The 13,428-nt window shown below is 38.5% G+C and overlaps 2 protein-coding genes across 17 annotated transcripts in view; one reads left to right on the forward strand and one right to left on the reverse strand.

Annotated features, from left to right (window-relative positions):
- The window catches only part of ZNF711 (zinc finger protein 711), a 43,311-nt gene that overhangs the window by 22,993 nt on the left and 6,890 nt on the right, over nucleotides 1-13,428 (forward strand). For 2 of the 16 annotated variants that reach the window (XM_075161949.1, XM_075161950.1), the window contains one exon: nucleotides 323-3,444. In XM_075161949.1, the coding sequence (XP_075018050.1) occupies nucleotides 323-1,500 (1,178 nt within the window). In that variant the 3' untranslated portion in view covers nucleotides 1,501-3,444. Of the gene's footprint in view, nucleotides 1-322; nucleotides 3,445-3,888; nucleotides 3,999-5,087; nucleotides 5,184-6,136; nucleotides 6,269-7,004; nucleotides 7,084-7,189; nucleotides 7,306-8,187; nucleotides 8,257-9,816; nucleotides 12,890-13,428 lie in introns of those variants that run through there. The other 14 variants (XR_012675515.1, XR_012675511.1, XR_012675513.1 and 11 more) reach the window with 14 other exon arrangements.
- The window catches only part of POF1B (POF1B actin binding protein), a 37,786-nt gene continuing 36,343 nt past the window's right edge, over nucleotides 11,986-13,428 (reverse strand). The window contains exons 15-17 of the mRNA XM_075161954.1: nucleotides 12,845-12,973; nucleotides 12,487-12,560; nucleotides 11,986-12,136 (exon numbers count right to left, since the gene is read on the reverse strand). Of these exons, the coding sequence (XP_075018055.1) occupies nucleotides 11,986-12,136; nucleotides 12,487-12,560; nucleotides 12,845-12,973 (354 nt within the window). The remainder of the gene's footprint in view (nucleotides 12,137-12,486; nucleotides 12,561-12,844; nucleotides 12,974-13,428) is intronic.

Below are 13,428 nucleotides of genomic sequence, written 5' to 3' on the forward strand. Positions count from 1 at the left end.
TGCATAGAAAATGTAATAATTTTTGCTATTCAAAGTCAGTACACGTAGGGCTGATGCAATTCATTTGAATTTTGCAAGCTGTTAAAAAGTAATCATGGGTATATTCACTGCACGTGTGATATTACTGATCTGTTTGAGCAGTTTCTAAAACAAAACTATATAAACTATAGGTGCTGTGGATTGGTTGTTTTTAAACTACTGACCCATTCTCTGTCTGCTGCAAGTGTAAGTGCATGAATCTGAACAGCAGTTGGCTGATTTAAAACTTCTTAATCAGTAAATTTGTTTCCTTCATAACTTGTTTTTGTTTGTTTAAAAACAGCTGTTATAATAGGTCCTGATGGACAGCCCTTAACAGTTTACCCTTGTCATATTTGTGGGAAAAAATTTAAATCCAGAGGATTCTTGAAAAGGCATATGAAGAATCATCCAGATCATATGATTAAGAAGAAATACCAGTGTACAGACTGTGACTTTACAACTAACAAAAAAGTAAGTTTCCACAATCATCTGGAAAGCCATAAACTTATAAATAAAGTTGATAAAACCCATGAGTTTACAGAATATACAAGAAGATACAGAGAAGCCAGCCCCTTGAGTTCTAATAAACTAATACTGAGGGACAAGGAGCCTAAGCTACACAAGTGCAAATATTGTGACTATGAAACTGCAGAGCAGGGACTACTCAATAGACATCTGCTTGCAGTTCACAGTAAGAACTTCCCTCACGTCTGTGTGGAGTGTGGGAAAGGATTCCGTCATCCGTCAGAGCTGAAAAAGCATATGAGGACCCACACTGGGGAAAAGCCATACCAGTGTCAGCACTGTGTCTTCAGGTGTGCTGATCAGTCCAATCTGAAAACTCACATCAAAACCAAACACGGGACTGATTTGCCATTTAAATGTGAGCACTGTCCCCAGGCGTTTACAGATGAAAAAGAACTGCAGCAGCACACAGAATTATTTCAAGGGCATAAGACTCATCAGTGTCCACATTGTGACCATAAGAGCACCAATTCAAGTGACCTGAAGCGACACATTATTTCAGTTCACACAAAGGATTTTCCCCACAAATGTGAGGTATGTGAAAAAGGCTTCCATCGTCCATCTGAGCTCAAAAAGCATAGTGAAACCCATAAAGGTAAAAAGATACATCAGTGTAGACACTGTGACTTTAAAACATCAGATCCTTTTGTACTTAGTGGGCATATCCTCTCAGTTCACACCAAGGACCTGCCTTTTAAATGCAAAAGATGTAAAAGAGGATTTAGGCAGCAAAATGAACTTAAGAAGCACATGAAGACCCACAGTGGAAGAAAAGTTTATCAATGCCAGTATTGTGAATATAGCACTACGGATGCGTCAGGCTTTAAACGACATGTAATATCAATACACACAAAAGACTATCCACATAGGTGTGAGTATTGCAAAAAGGGATTCCGTAGACCATCTGAAAAAAATCAGCATATAATGAGGCACCACAAAGAGGCCATAATGTAATATATGATCTCAAGAAGGAAGCAATTTAGAAACTGTGATACGCTAATTGGGGAAAAAAAAATCTCATGAACTGTTTCTCCTGGTTTCAAAGCTTGATATTAAATCATAACTTTACATTCTTTGTATTAAAAGTCTTAAAAGTATTAGGGTTGACAGGGGATCTCATAGCCCTATGATTGTTGCTTATCAGAACCTAAAGAGCACTATAGAATGCAGAAGGATGGATGAATGTCTTAAATTTGCAGAAAGATGGATGAATGTCTTCAAATTAATAGTATTACACATTGTTAAGCTATAGAAGACAAAATGAAGATGATTGTGTTATCCATTTTGTCAGTAACAGCATTTGTCTTCAATATGAAAACAGTTTGGATACATGGTGGGGTTATTTACAAATTGTTTGCAAAGGCAACTGAGTCTAACTTCTTGTGCAGTTTTAAAAGGAGAGTATTAGTCAGTCACTTGATCATAACGTTTTTAAATTGTGCCTGGAAATTAAATTCCAGAACTGGTCAAATTGGGGGGGGTTGTCCCTTTTTTTTTTTGTTTGTTTTGTTTTGTTTTGTTTTTAAACATTTCATTGGGAAACTTCTTCATTTCCTATATTAGTTTAGGTCCAACAAGTAATTTTTCAATGGTTTTCAAAGCTGCTAACCTATTTTATTGCAGGATATGATGTTTAAAATATAGCATTATGTTATGATCTCAAAGGTGGTGTTCTGGTGCTAGGGTTAAAGATGTGTATGTATATAATTTCCCTTTTTTATCTGAAACTACAGTTGAATGTTGTTCAGTATGGCACATAACAAAATTAACTTTGAATTTGACCTTTTTTTTTTAAGGATAAAATGGATGCAGCTCATAGTGTTGTGACTCAACACTAATGTTTTTTCTCGCTACTTTAAAATCTTCTCTAAAAAGAATATTAAAAACAAAGTTGAAAAATGTAGGATTTTTTAAATTAAAATTCAGAGTACTTAGAAGTTCCTTAGGGCAGTGTTCTTAACAGGTATGACTATTATTGTCTTACCTCCTCATATGAAATTTTCAATATAGACATAAAATTGCACCTTTTAATCAATTCTTTAAAAAAATGTATACCATACTATAAACATGCATTTTCAATCTGTAAGAAAGTATATATGCAGTATTTAACCAGAAAAATATGCTGCCACTAGAGTTTGGAGGTGGATCTTCAGTTTACAGTGTATACATTTAAAATATGCATCCCTTTAAACAATGCTTTGTGTTAGCATGCTGCAAATCAAATGGCGCTTAATATAACAAGCTGGTCTAGGGCTATTTAATGAAAAACCTGTTCATAAATGTTATGCATATAGTGTGTATTTTTTACTTTTTTAGTTGCTTCATGTTTGCACACAGCTGTTCACATGATAAATTGTAACTTCATGCTATATTGTGGCTTTGTGTTTCAGATAATGTTCATATTTTGTTTTTGCACCAGATGAGAATCAGTTCCTTGAGAATAAATTTTTTTTATATTTCTAAACTTCAGAAAGTTAAATTTGGGAAATCTCTTAGAAAAATACGTGTTTTATGTGGCTGTAAAAAATGATGTACACGCTGTAAAATAAGATTGTCACTGTTATGTGGGATTATTATTTCTAAATGTGTTACTCATCGTAACGGGCATACAATAAAACGCATCTCTTGCACTCCAAATTTTTTGGAGTTTGCTTTTCATTTATGGTGTTTAGGAAAGTCTCATTCTGTGTAAATTTGCCTAATATTTTTAATTACGTTATTCACTAATTAATATGTAGTAACATTTCAAGTAAACAGGTTACTTGAGGTATATTTATCAGACTATAGAGGGGAGAGTATCGGGGTTTTATTTGACTAACCCTTTAAAGATACAGGTAATGTATTTGTGCTTATTTCTAAAATAATTATCAAATGCGATACTGACATTCCTTTGAAATTTTTTCCTTTAAGTAAAGAGAACATAAAACTTCTCACATATTTTGGGAAAAGCCAGGTAGGTTTTGGTTTTTTATCTGTGTAATAAGAACAGCTTGCAAAATGAAATACTAAAAATACTATCTTAATTTCCCTCTCTTTTTAGAATACTTGAATTATGACATCAGTAATAGATTAAAAACTTTAAAAAGAGAATGCGATATTAAATGAACTCTTCATCAAGGATTTCCAACAGGCTTTTAGTCAGTGAACTTGTAGCTGTTGTACTAAAGAACAGAAATGATGCAGACGTGAACCTATTCATCTGTTTTTTGTTTATACTACTTTTTTTTGTATGCCCAACAATCAAAGGAGGAGGCCGTAGCATTCAAAAAAATCTTAGCGATTAAAGTTGTGGTTTTTTGACAATTTAATGCTTTATTCCTGAATGTTATATTGAATACATAGACTGAAGGAGTTTCTTCATAGCAGACTGAAGATGATCATTCTGACTCTGTGACAAAGCACACATCCGTGCTGGCTCATTTTTCCACCTTACAGATGGATGGAATAATCAGGTACTTGAGTATTTTAAACATTTTCTGTAGCCTTTTATAGAAAGACTTAATCCCACATTGCCTAAGAGTCAGTCACAGTTCATGGGGTGCAGAACAGGACGCGGGGTCTAGAAATGACAGAAATTAAACTTCAGTATTTTAGACAGTGGTATGAAATCTGGACATAATGCTTTTAAGCATTGCATTCAGGTCATGTTTTGATACCTTTTATTATTCATACTTGGTATGTACCGGTGAACTATATCAACGTTCACATTTTACAGTGTATGTTTGAGGACAACAGTAGAGTTTCTTCCAAGGAGTGCAGTGAAAGGCTTTGACCTTTACATATCTGATAGTTTAAAATGATATATGTGGGTTAATGCTTTCTGTGATGAACCGTTGTTTAGTGTAAGATTGTTGTTTAGTTCAGAGTCAGTGAGTGGTCTCTGCTGTTCTGCAGCGCGTGGTACGCTGTGGGGCAACAGTTTCGCTACCTAGATTTTTCTACTGCATCTAGTTTTTTCTTGCCCTAAAACTACATACCATAAAGGGCACACAAGTTTTTTTAAAATATTTAATGATAGCAAAAAGTATATGGTGGATGCTGGATAAAAGTTTAACTCATTTACCGCTTCATCGTTGTATTATAGAATGATTAAGTTATGTAACTTTGTATTACAGAAGTTGCAATTGATGCTGAGGCTTAACAGTCTGTACGTTCACCGAATGATATTTCTTTTTAATTAGGAAAAAAAAAGTCATACCTTTCGGAACATAAAATCTGTGAGGAACATGTTTGTCAAGATGTGAGGGAGGGGATAGTGGTTGGAAAAACCACTTGGCAGCGTAGTTGGTTGTTATCAGCTAAGGTACATACACGGGGAAGTGTGCAGGACTTGAAGGAGGTGCAGACTAGCACAGTCTTCTGCGTGTGAGCCCTGCTTTTCGTGATGGCTGGGGAGTTGTTAAACGTAGCAGGATGGTTGCAGGCAGCCTTGTCCGATGTGCAGTCTCAAAATGAGTTGCCGCTTTTCTTTGGTTGGCTTATTGCATTAGCATTTTGAATGTTTCTTTATATTAATTGTTTGTCTCTTCCTCTCTTGGCAGCATATGGACAATGAAACCTAGTTAAGAAGAAAGACTGTGGAAACAAGGTCTATCAAAGGAGGAAAAGCCTTGAGACTTAACCCACACAGTACTAAGGTTAATGGATTACTACCCATATGTTGATAAATTTCAAACAGTTTAGAAAAATAAGTTTGTCACACTTTTTGCTTGAGTAGTGGTTTTAAAATTCCGTAGCTTATGATACCGCTGGGAGAGCGTGTGCTTCTGCTTGGCCCTTTGCTGGTTCTGTCCAGTGCTGCTTAGACGTTTATGACTGAGGCTGGACTTTTGTATTGTTCATTTGAAACTCCCACCGATGCTTCTGCTCCTTCTTCCAGAATTGACGCCCTTCTGTATAGCGGCGGATGTCGAAGCTTCTTGTAACTGTCCAAGCTGGATGGTGAATAGGCAAAGGAGGGGGTTGAAGATGTTAGGAGGGCTCTGGTGGTTTAAAAAAAAAAGTAATATTGTGATGGATGGAAGGAGGAAGGAAACAGCAAGAAAAGGCCTGTGCAATGTGTTGCAGGTGTGACATTGGGGCTGTGGAGGAAATGACGTAGAAGTTGGGTTTAGGGAAGGGAAAATAAAGGAATGTGCCTGCTAGACAAAGAGAAACCTGAGAGGAGGTGGTATTGTATGCAGTGCTCTTGCTTTGTGTATGTTGTTTGAGTACTTTAGAATCTTTTAATGTATATCTTGTGCATGTATTCATCCAACAGGAAATAAGACTCAGGTAGAACCTTTTTTTCCTCTTTTTTTTCCTACAGCCGTGTTTCCCCAGTAACTGAAATTCAGTATTAAAGCAAGTGGTTGGTTGGTATTCTTGACATAAGATTTTATTAGGAAGTGGCATTTTAAATCTTCTGAAATGTAAGAATAAAATTTCACCTGAATCCTCAGCAGTTCGAGGCATAGTTCCTAGATTCTTTTCAGTGCACTTTCCCAGTAAATATTCAAGAGAATTTGTGATGGCTGTTGTATTGTTACCGTGGAGGTGTCATGAATTTAAAAATGCGTCGTGTCAAATCACAGTAAAACTTGTATCTCAGTACTTCCACAGATCCCTGCTCTGTGTAGCCTGTACTTCTGCCCTGCCTGGCTCCCTCCCCTGGGCTGGCAGCAAACCGCCTTCTGTTACCCAAACTGATGAAGCCTTTAGGATGGGATGAAGTGCTCTACAGGCAGGTCCTGCTTACTCATTTTCAAAGCAGATGAGTTCCTAAGTGGTGGTAGGAACAAGTGAGAGAGAGACGCTACCACCTGTAAGCCTTGCAAGTGTTTTGACTTAAATGTTGAATGATAAAAGTTGGTGGTGTCGTATTTTATTACTTGTCCTGAAAACTGAATGATGTCTCCCATCGTTGTTGTGACGTTGCATGATCCCTGTTCTTTTAAAGGTACTCCTTAGGAGACATGATCATCTTTCATGCTTTCCGTAGTGAAGTTTATGTATGTCTTGCCTTTCGCCACATTCTCAGTAAGGGCTTTGAGCTGTTTTGTTGAAAACAGTCCTTGCTTGTCAGATTATTGCAAATCTGTCCCTGCAGCAGCACTAATAGGGCGAATTACCTTCCCCAGCATTTGTGATGGGATGCCGCTCCACAATACCAGGAGCAGGAAAGGTGACGTGTGCTGTAAAGCTGTTCACTGCCTGGGAGCACAACATTCAGGTGGTTCAGCTGTCGACCGTGTTTGGGTTTCTCCTCTGCCTGCTCCTGTGGTGCTGTATGTGATGCATAAACACATCGTGGTTGCTTGAGCAAGCAGCGAGTTTCACAAACGTGGAAGGGTTGCTCTATAATGTCAGATTTGTTACTGCATTTTTTTATTTGAATGACAGACTGAGAACTCCTAAAAGTCAGGAGCAGTTAAAAGTGATTCATGTCTTGATCATCATATGTATTTTTCTTTCTTCAGGTTTCAAATGCCCACAATTAAAGGTAATGAGATTGAGAGAGAAAATACAGAACACCAGCAGAGTACTCTCAAGGTAAAGGTAAGTTACCTTGACGTAGTAGTCAGTCTGTGTCGACTCTTCAGACAGAATGCTAGAGGTGTCAGTAACTTTTGAACCAGGGCTCCATTTGGCTTTTATTTTGCAGCCGAGGCAGAGAAACTGTTCCATGTTGCACGCTGAGTTGTGTGGAAGAGTCAGTAATAGAAACCAGAAGACAATTTTCTCCTGCTCTTCAGTGTAAGAACAAGAAACTCTGCGTGCTGTGAGGGTTTATTCAATAACACTATTGATAAAGACAGTCTAATAAGTCTAAACAGAAAAATTATCTAAAGTACACTGTTTATAATTAGGGTGATAACTAGCATCTACGGAGATGAGTAAATGAGAAAAATGTGTTTCTGTAAACTCCAGCAGAAATGATGTTAGGTAAATCAGTTTCAGTTCAACAGAAAAGAGGCAACAGCTGGCACTACAGCAAATAACATGTACTTTTGTAATAAAAAATACTAAATTTGCTTTTTAAATAAATCTGGTCTGAAAACAAAACCAGCCCCAAATGGGCATTATGCTTCATCTACTAATCTAATTCAGCTTTTTGACAAGTATCTATTGCTTCGTGTTACCTGTGAGTAACATGTGTTGTTAACGGCCATCACCTCTGTGGCATTCAGAGTGTGCAGAAGCCTTAAAATACTCTAACAAGCCTTAGAGAGGCTGATCCTTGCTACGCAATACAGTACTGTCATCTGTCTTTCCTGATTAGCAAACTGGGCTTTCTTTAAATAGTATGTATGTTACCCGTCTCTTCAGGTATGGGGAACAATCACGGTGTTTTCAAATTTATCATCGTGCAGCTGTACGTGCAGAACAGACCATGTGCCTAATCATGGCCTTTGTCATGAAATTACACCACCACGCCCAACAGCTCTGACCGTCTTCAGAGCTGCGTGTTTCTGTCCTTTAAGGGCGGCTACTGCTTTGCGTTATGCTCTTACGTGGTCTTAAATAAGTCATACAGAGTTAAAGAAACACTGGTTAGTGTCACTGGATGGAAGGGTTAGTAAATACACTGTACAACCCTTGCAGTGGCTGAAACGAGTGCACAGTATGTCCATTAGTAACTCATGTTTCTGCCGTTCGTAGCTTCTTCCAAGCTGTTTGTGTAACGCTTCCAACTAGTCAAGGCCGGCTGAGGTCACGGCAAAGACCACGGTAAGGCAGCACATTATTTTGTGTCTCCTTCAATCGGGATAACCGCACAGTTACGCATGGATAACAGTGTGATGGCATTAAACAATTGGGGTGTTCTTCCTCTTTTATTTATCATTCAGGTCACCAAAGGTGGAAAGTCATTAGATGACAGTGTAACTGAAGTTATTTATTGGGATGGGCTGGGATACACTTCGACACTATTCTGTGTCATTAGGATGTTAACTCTGTGTGTATATGATGTACCTTGTATCTAACTGCTATACAGAGATGAGGGAGTTATTTTAGAATCTAATAATTACTGATTCCAGTGGGGCGAGGCACTCCTCATTCAAACGAGGATATTTAATTTTTAACTAATTAAAACCTATTTCTATAGAGCTAGGCTAAAGGGATGGTTGGTTGATGGTGCATACTCTTACTTGCTTCTGAAACTGCAGGCCAGTCTTAGGCTGGACGTACTCAAAGAGCAGTGCAATGAGCAGGTTTTACCCTCGGCTCTTTCCCCCTGTTACGAAGAATGTGAGGTCATCTTTGACATCCCGCCATTAACTGAGTCGAGGACTGGCATCAGTAGCAAGAAGAGGGACCTAACACTGTTCCTTTCGTAAAGATTCATTTAGAGGAACAAGTTGTCTAAAAAAAGGCAGTATCACACCACCTAAACAACCCCCTCCAGCCTGTCACGTAGACACGAGATGTTTCCAGTACAGATAGACGTGATTCAGAAAGTTACTTAGGTTTATTTCATAGTTACACATAGCCTACAGTGTTCTTTCACCATTAAACATTGTCTATGATATATATTATTTGTAAATAGAAATATATGTCTGCAGAAATAAAGCAAAGCAAGAACCCCATGATAAAGAGCTAGCACCTTCTGACTGCATAGTTTAAAATTTCCCTTATGATTCTCTGCACTGTGTTGCTTGCACAACAAACTTCTTACTAATACCAAATCATTGCGAGAGAATCTGTGGTCCTGCGAGGAGCAAGAATTGTAAATGGAAGGTTGGTCTGAGAAGAAAATTCAGTCTATGAGCTACTTTCATACTAAGTTTTTCTATATAAAAATATACCAAGTTATTGAAATTTTCAAGCACAGCAAATAAATACTTATGGCTGGTTTGGGGGCTTACAAAGATTCAGCTGAAAATACATCAACTCTGAGGTCAATAACATTCTTCAAAATCAGCATTCGCCCAATCGTTTCACTGAACTAGGTAACTCTGGTATTTGCCAGTTCAGTCGCTAAGTTTGAGGAGTTGTGTATCTGGAGTCAGCTAAGTCATCTTCCTTTGTGTTTTGGCTTCCCATACATAGGCAGATGTAGGGCAAGCGTTTTTCAGTGAGGTATTTGTAAAGTTCCCCATGAAGGCTGTTTCTGGGGTTTGTTTCAGCAGTAAACAATCTGTGAACCTCTCTGTATTGAAACCAGCCATTCAGTATCTGTGGGACTGAAATTTGTATCGTGCTCACTTCTCAGCACGAGGAAGAGGACAGAAGAATATGGCTAATAGTACAAAGAGGAAAAGGTTTCAGACTTCTTCCCTTGTCTCTTAGTTGCTTCAGGACTGGCCGAAGACCAGAGGTTAGTCACGTCAGGAAAAACTGAAGTCCACAAAAGCATGGCACACCGCTCTCTTCTGAGCAAAAAGTAAGTGCATGAAAAAGTACAAATAACGTTTGTGCACCGTGCTGGTGGCAGATTATGGACACAGGTAACCGAGTTCTTTACGGTGAGGATGAGACAGTGCTTTTCATCTTCATGCTTCCGTGTCCTTAATGTGTTCCCTGTTCCCCAGCCCTTCTCACTATCAGACTGAACCTTTTTTGGATGTAAAATAGCATAAGTAAAGCAGTTTTAGCCATCGTGAACTCCTTTGAACAGCTTTGATGGTTTAGGGATTTCTTTATTCCTGAAAGAAACAAGCAGCTTGTTAGAAGAAAATACACCAACTTATTTCTGTATATAAAACAAAACTCTCTGGTATATAAAGCATGCCTCATTTAATCATAATTTATTTTCTCTACCAGCCTGACTTTTGAAGTGTCTCAAGTGGCCAGTGAGCCTTCCCTCCTTAACAAACGCTCAGCATGTCAGTGCTGGCAAGGTCAAAGTCGCATCATTAAGTGAACGGTTTTGTTCAGCAAGGGGCAGATGTCAGAACTGGCACGATTCGCTGTCTCCAGTAAACACAAACCAAGGACAGTAGCTTTTTTTGTACTTGGGAAAACAACCAAGAACAGAGAGTTACCAGATACCTAAATAGTAGGTATTACAAAATTTCTACCCTAAAAGTTTTCTCTAATATAACTAGGATCAATGTTAAAAGGAACATATTTAAGTACTTTCATGTGAGTATCCCGAAGGACTGAGCATGACAAATAATCGTCGTTGAAAGACAGTATCATGTACAGGCTGCTTACCTCCATGTAAACCCCACACTTCAGATACCTATCAGCATTACTATGCAATAATGAATGCAGATGTGGCGATTTGGCTGACAGTACGTAAACACAGAAAAAGTACTTGTGAAGCTTGGAATAAAGGTGAAATTGGCACTTCTCAAACTTAACAAGTTTATCTTGCAGCAAAGTAATTTTATTTCAGCTGAAACTTACACTAGTGATTGATGGAGAGCTTGGGAAACTTAAAATACAAACAGTTCTCATTTATTTAATGATGCTGATCTCTTCAAATGCAGAGTATGCTCATCTTTTCCATTTTTTATAACGGAAAGTAGGACTAACTTTTCAAGTAAGCTATGAGGGAGGGGGTTTTGGCTTTAGTTTTGTAATTTATTACTGTTTAATTCCTTGACACTTCACTAGGTTGCAGTGCAACTGGATGAGTTTTAGAGATCAGTAATAAAACTCTGCTGTTTGCCAGTGACCTCTACCTTCTATTTTCTTAATCCTACTCGAGGTAACATAGCCTTTTAGAAGATGCCAGATGTTTTACCCTTAGCTACTCAGGCTGCTCGCATAATTGGCTTTTTCTTGGTCGTGTCCCCCCGCAAAGCGACTCTCTTTCTTAACACTTGTTTATTTGTGCTGCTCTGCCGTACTGTCTGCAGACAACTCCATCAGAGCCCACTGTTCAGAACACGTGGCTGGGAACTGGCCGTGTTGATCTTTCTCAAGCCTCTTCCTTGTATTCAGGCTTGGCAACACCTTGTGCCCTGTAACGTAAATGGCTTCCGCAGCCCTATTTTCTATTTTTACTTTGAACCACTCCTTAAAAAGTCACCACTCTTCTGCGTGTCCTGGGTTAGTCGCTGCCCTGTCTCAATGTAAGCTTCAGGGACGTGGTGCTTAATATCTTCAGTAGTAAGTTTGGAGTCATTAATACTGATGATTCAGAGGAATACTGTCCACCCAAAACACTCCTTCACCGGAGAGCACAACACGGAAGAAGTCCCTACCTCCCTCCCTCCCCAGTACCCGGACGCCGGGAAGACTTTGTGCCCGAGGGCAGAGGCTGGTGTTAGAGCAACGCCACTTGTTTTGTTAAAGGTAATTAATTATGTCTCAGCGAAAACAATGAAAGGCTATTTTATTTATACTCCACCCAACAATTACTGCCTTCTTGCAATAGACCGTACAGTTCCTCGACTTTCATCAGTCACTTTGCCTTTTGCAGCCAAGTTAAATTAACACTATGGCTTTCTCTCAGATGTCAGTTTTGGCTAATACTTTCTTTGAAGTCAAATTGAATGCTTAGGAATTTCAGAGACTGTACAGTCGATCTCTAGGTAAACTTACGTGTTTCCATGTCTCTCCAGTCCTCTCAATTACAATGGTTTGTGATTTATTGACAGGTGATGTAACCTTGTAGTCATCGGACAAGAGACCCAGAATAGGATACTGGTTCCTGTACCTGTGTGAAGAAGAGTTGCAGACCTGTAAACTGAAATCTGCATACCTAACTCCGATCTTGCCACATAGTCCTGCCAGTCATGAATCCCCAAAGATTTTCACTAGTAACTAAAAAGCAAATACAGTCCTTTAAATGTCACTTGAACATGCTGGCCACCCCTCTAATTAATGCTATTACAGTGCTTAGTATTGAATCCTCCCCCAACAGGAAAACCTATCTCGACTTTTTCCCCTTTAAGTTGAACAGGCAGTATTAAGACATTTTCAGGAGGTGAGAACTTGGGTTAATAGCGACTATACAATGGAAAATCAGAAGGATGTATTTTTAAGAAAGGTGAATAACTACATTACTTCTTAGTGATGATAGCTGTTACACCAGGGGACTGACTGCCTGATAATTTCTCATGCTTCAATCTGAAGAGGTCCTGAGAAAACCAAAAGTAAACATTCAAATGAAATTGCGTTTTCTGAAGTGTTAGTTCACTAAAGTCACAACAAAATATTTGCAGAAATTCCTCCCAAAGAGCAGTCTGGAAAAGTCTGTCCTTCCAAAAGACTGGCAGAGGAACAGCATTCAGTTAAAAAAAATCCTAACCCTGATTCCTGAACCAGGAGAGCACAAGTGACTTCTAGTACGTTTCCACCTACACAGTGAGTGGACGCTTAAATACAGGAATTCTTAGAAGAGAAGCAAGTTGCATTATTTTACCTCTTGCTGTTGTTTAATAAAAGCATCTTTCTCCTCCAGCATCGACGTCAGTTCATGCAACCTTATTTGCAAGTCACTGTTACTTCCTTCTCTCCTTGATATATCCTGCTGGAATTGGCATAACTGAGACTACAAAACATACGTTAAGGAATAGTTAGGTGTTTGGTGCTCCTTGCAGGTGACCTTTCAGTATGTATCTAGGACTCCGGATGTATTTTTTTCATTAAATTATGAACAGTAAGATTTGAATTAGTGTAATTTAAAAAACACTATGGACATACAAACATACATGGACATACACAAAACCCGATGATTTTCAAGTAAGAATGTTGAGCTGCACAGTAAATTCAGAAAGTGCTAATTGATACTGGTAGAATTCAGTCCAATTTAATAGGTTTATAACTCGATAAAGCTAATACATCACTGAGGAAGTTGAACTGGCTTCCAGGGTGGTGAAATAATACTACAGTGCTTTAAACGAGACACGTTTCCTATATGTAGCTTTGACTGGGACTTACCTTATCAGGACACACAAAATATCCCTTTAGGAAAGACTGCTAATCTGATTAATCCCTAATTTCTGT

Source organism: Calonectris borealis, chromosome 13, assembly GCF_964195595.1.
Source record: "Calonectris borealis chromosome 13, bCalBor7.hap1.2, whole genome shotgun sequence".
NCBI lineage: Eukaryota > Metazoa > Chordata > Aves > Procellariiformes > Procellariidae > Calonectris > Calonectris borealis.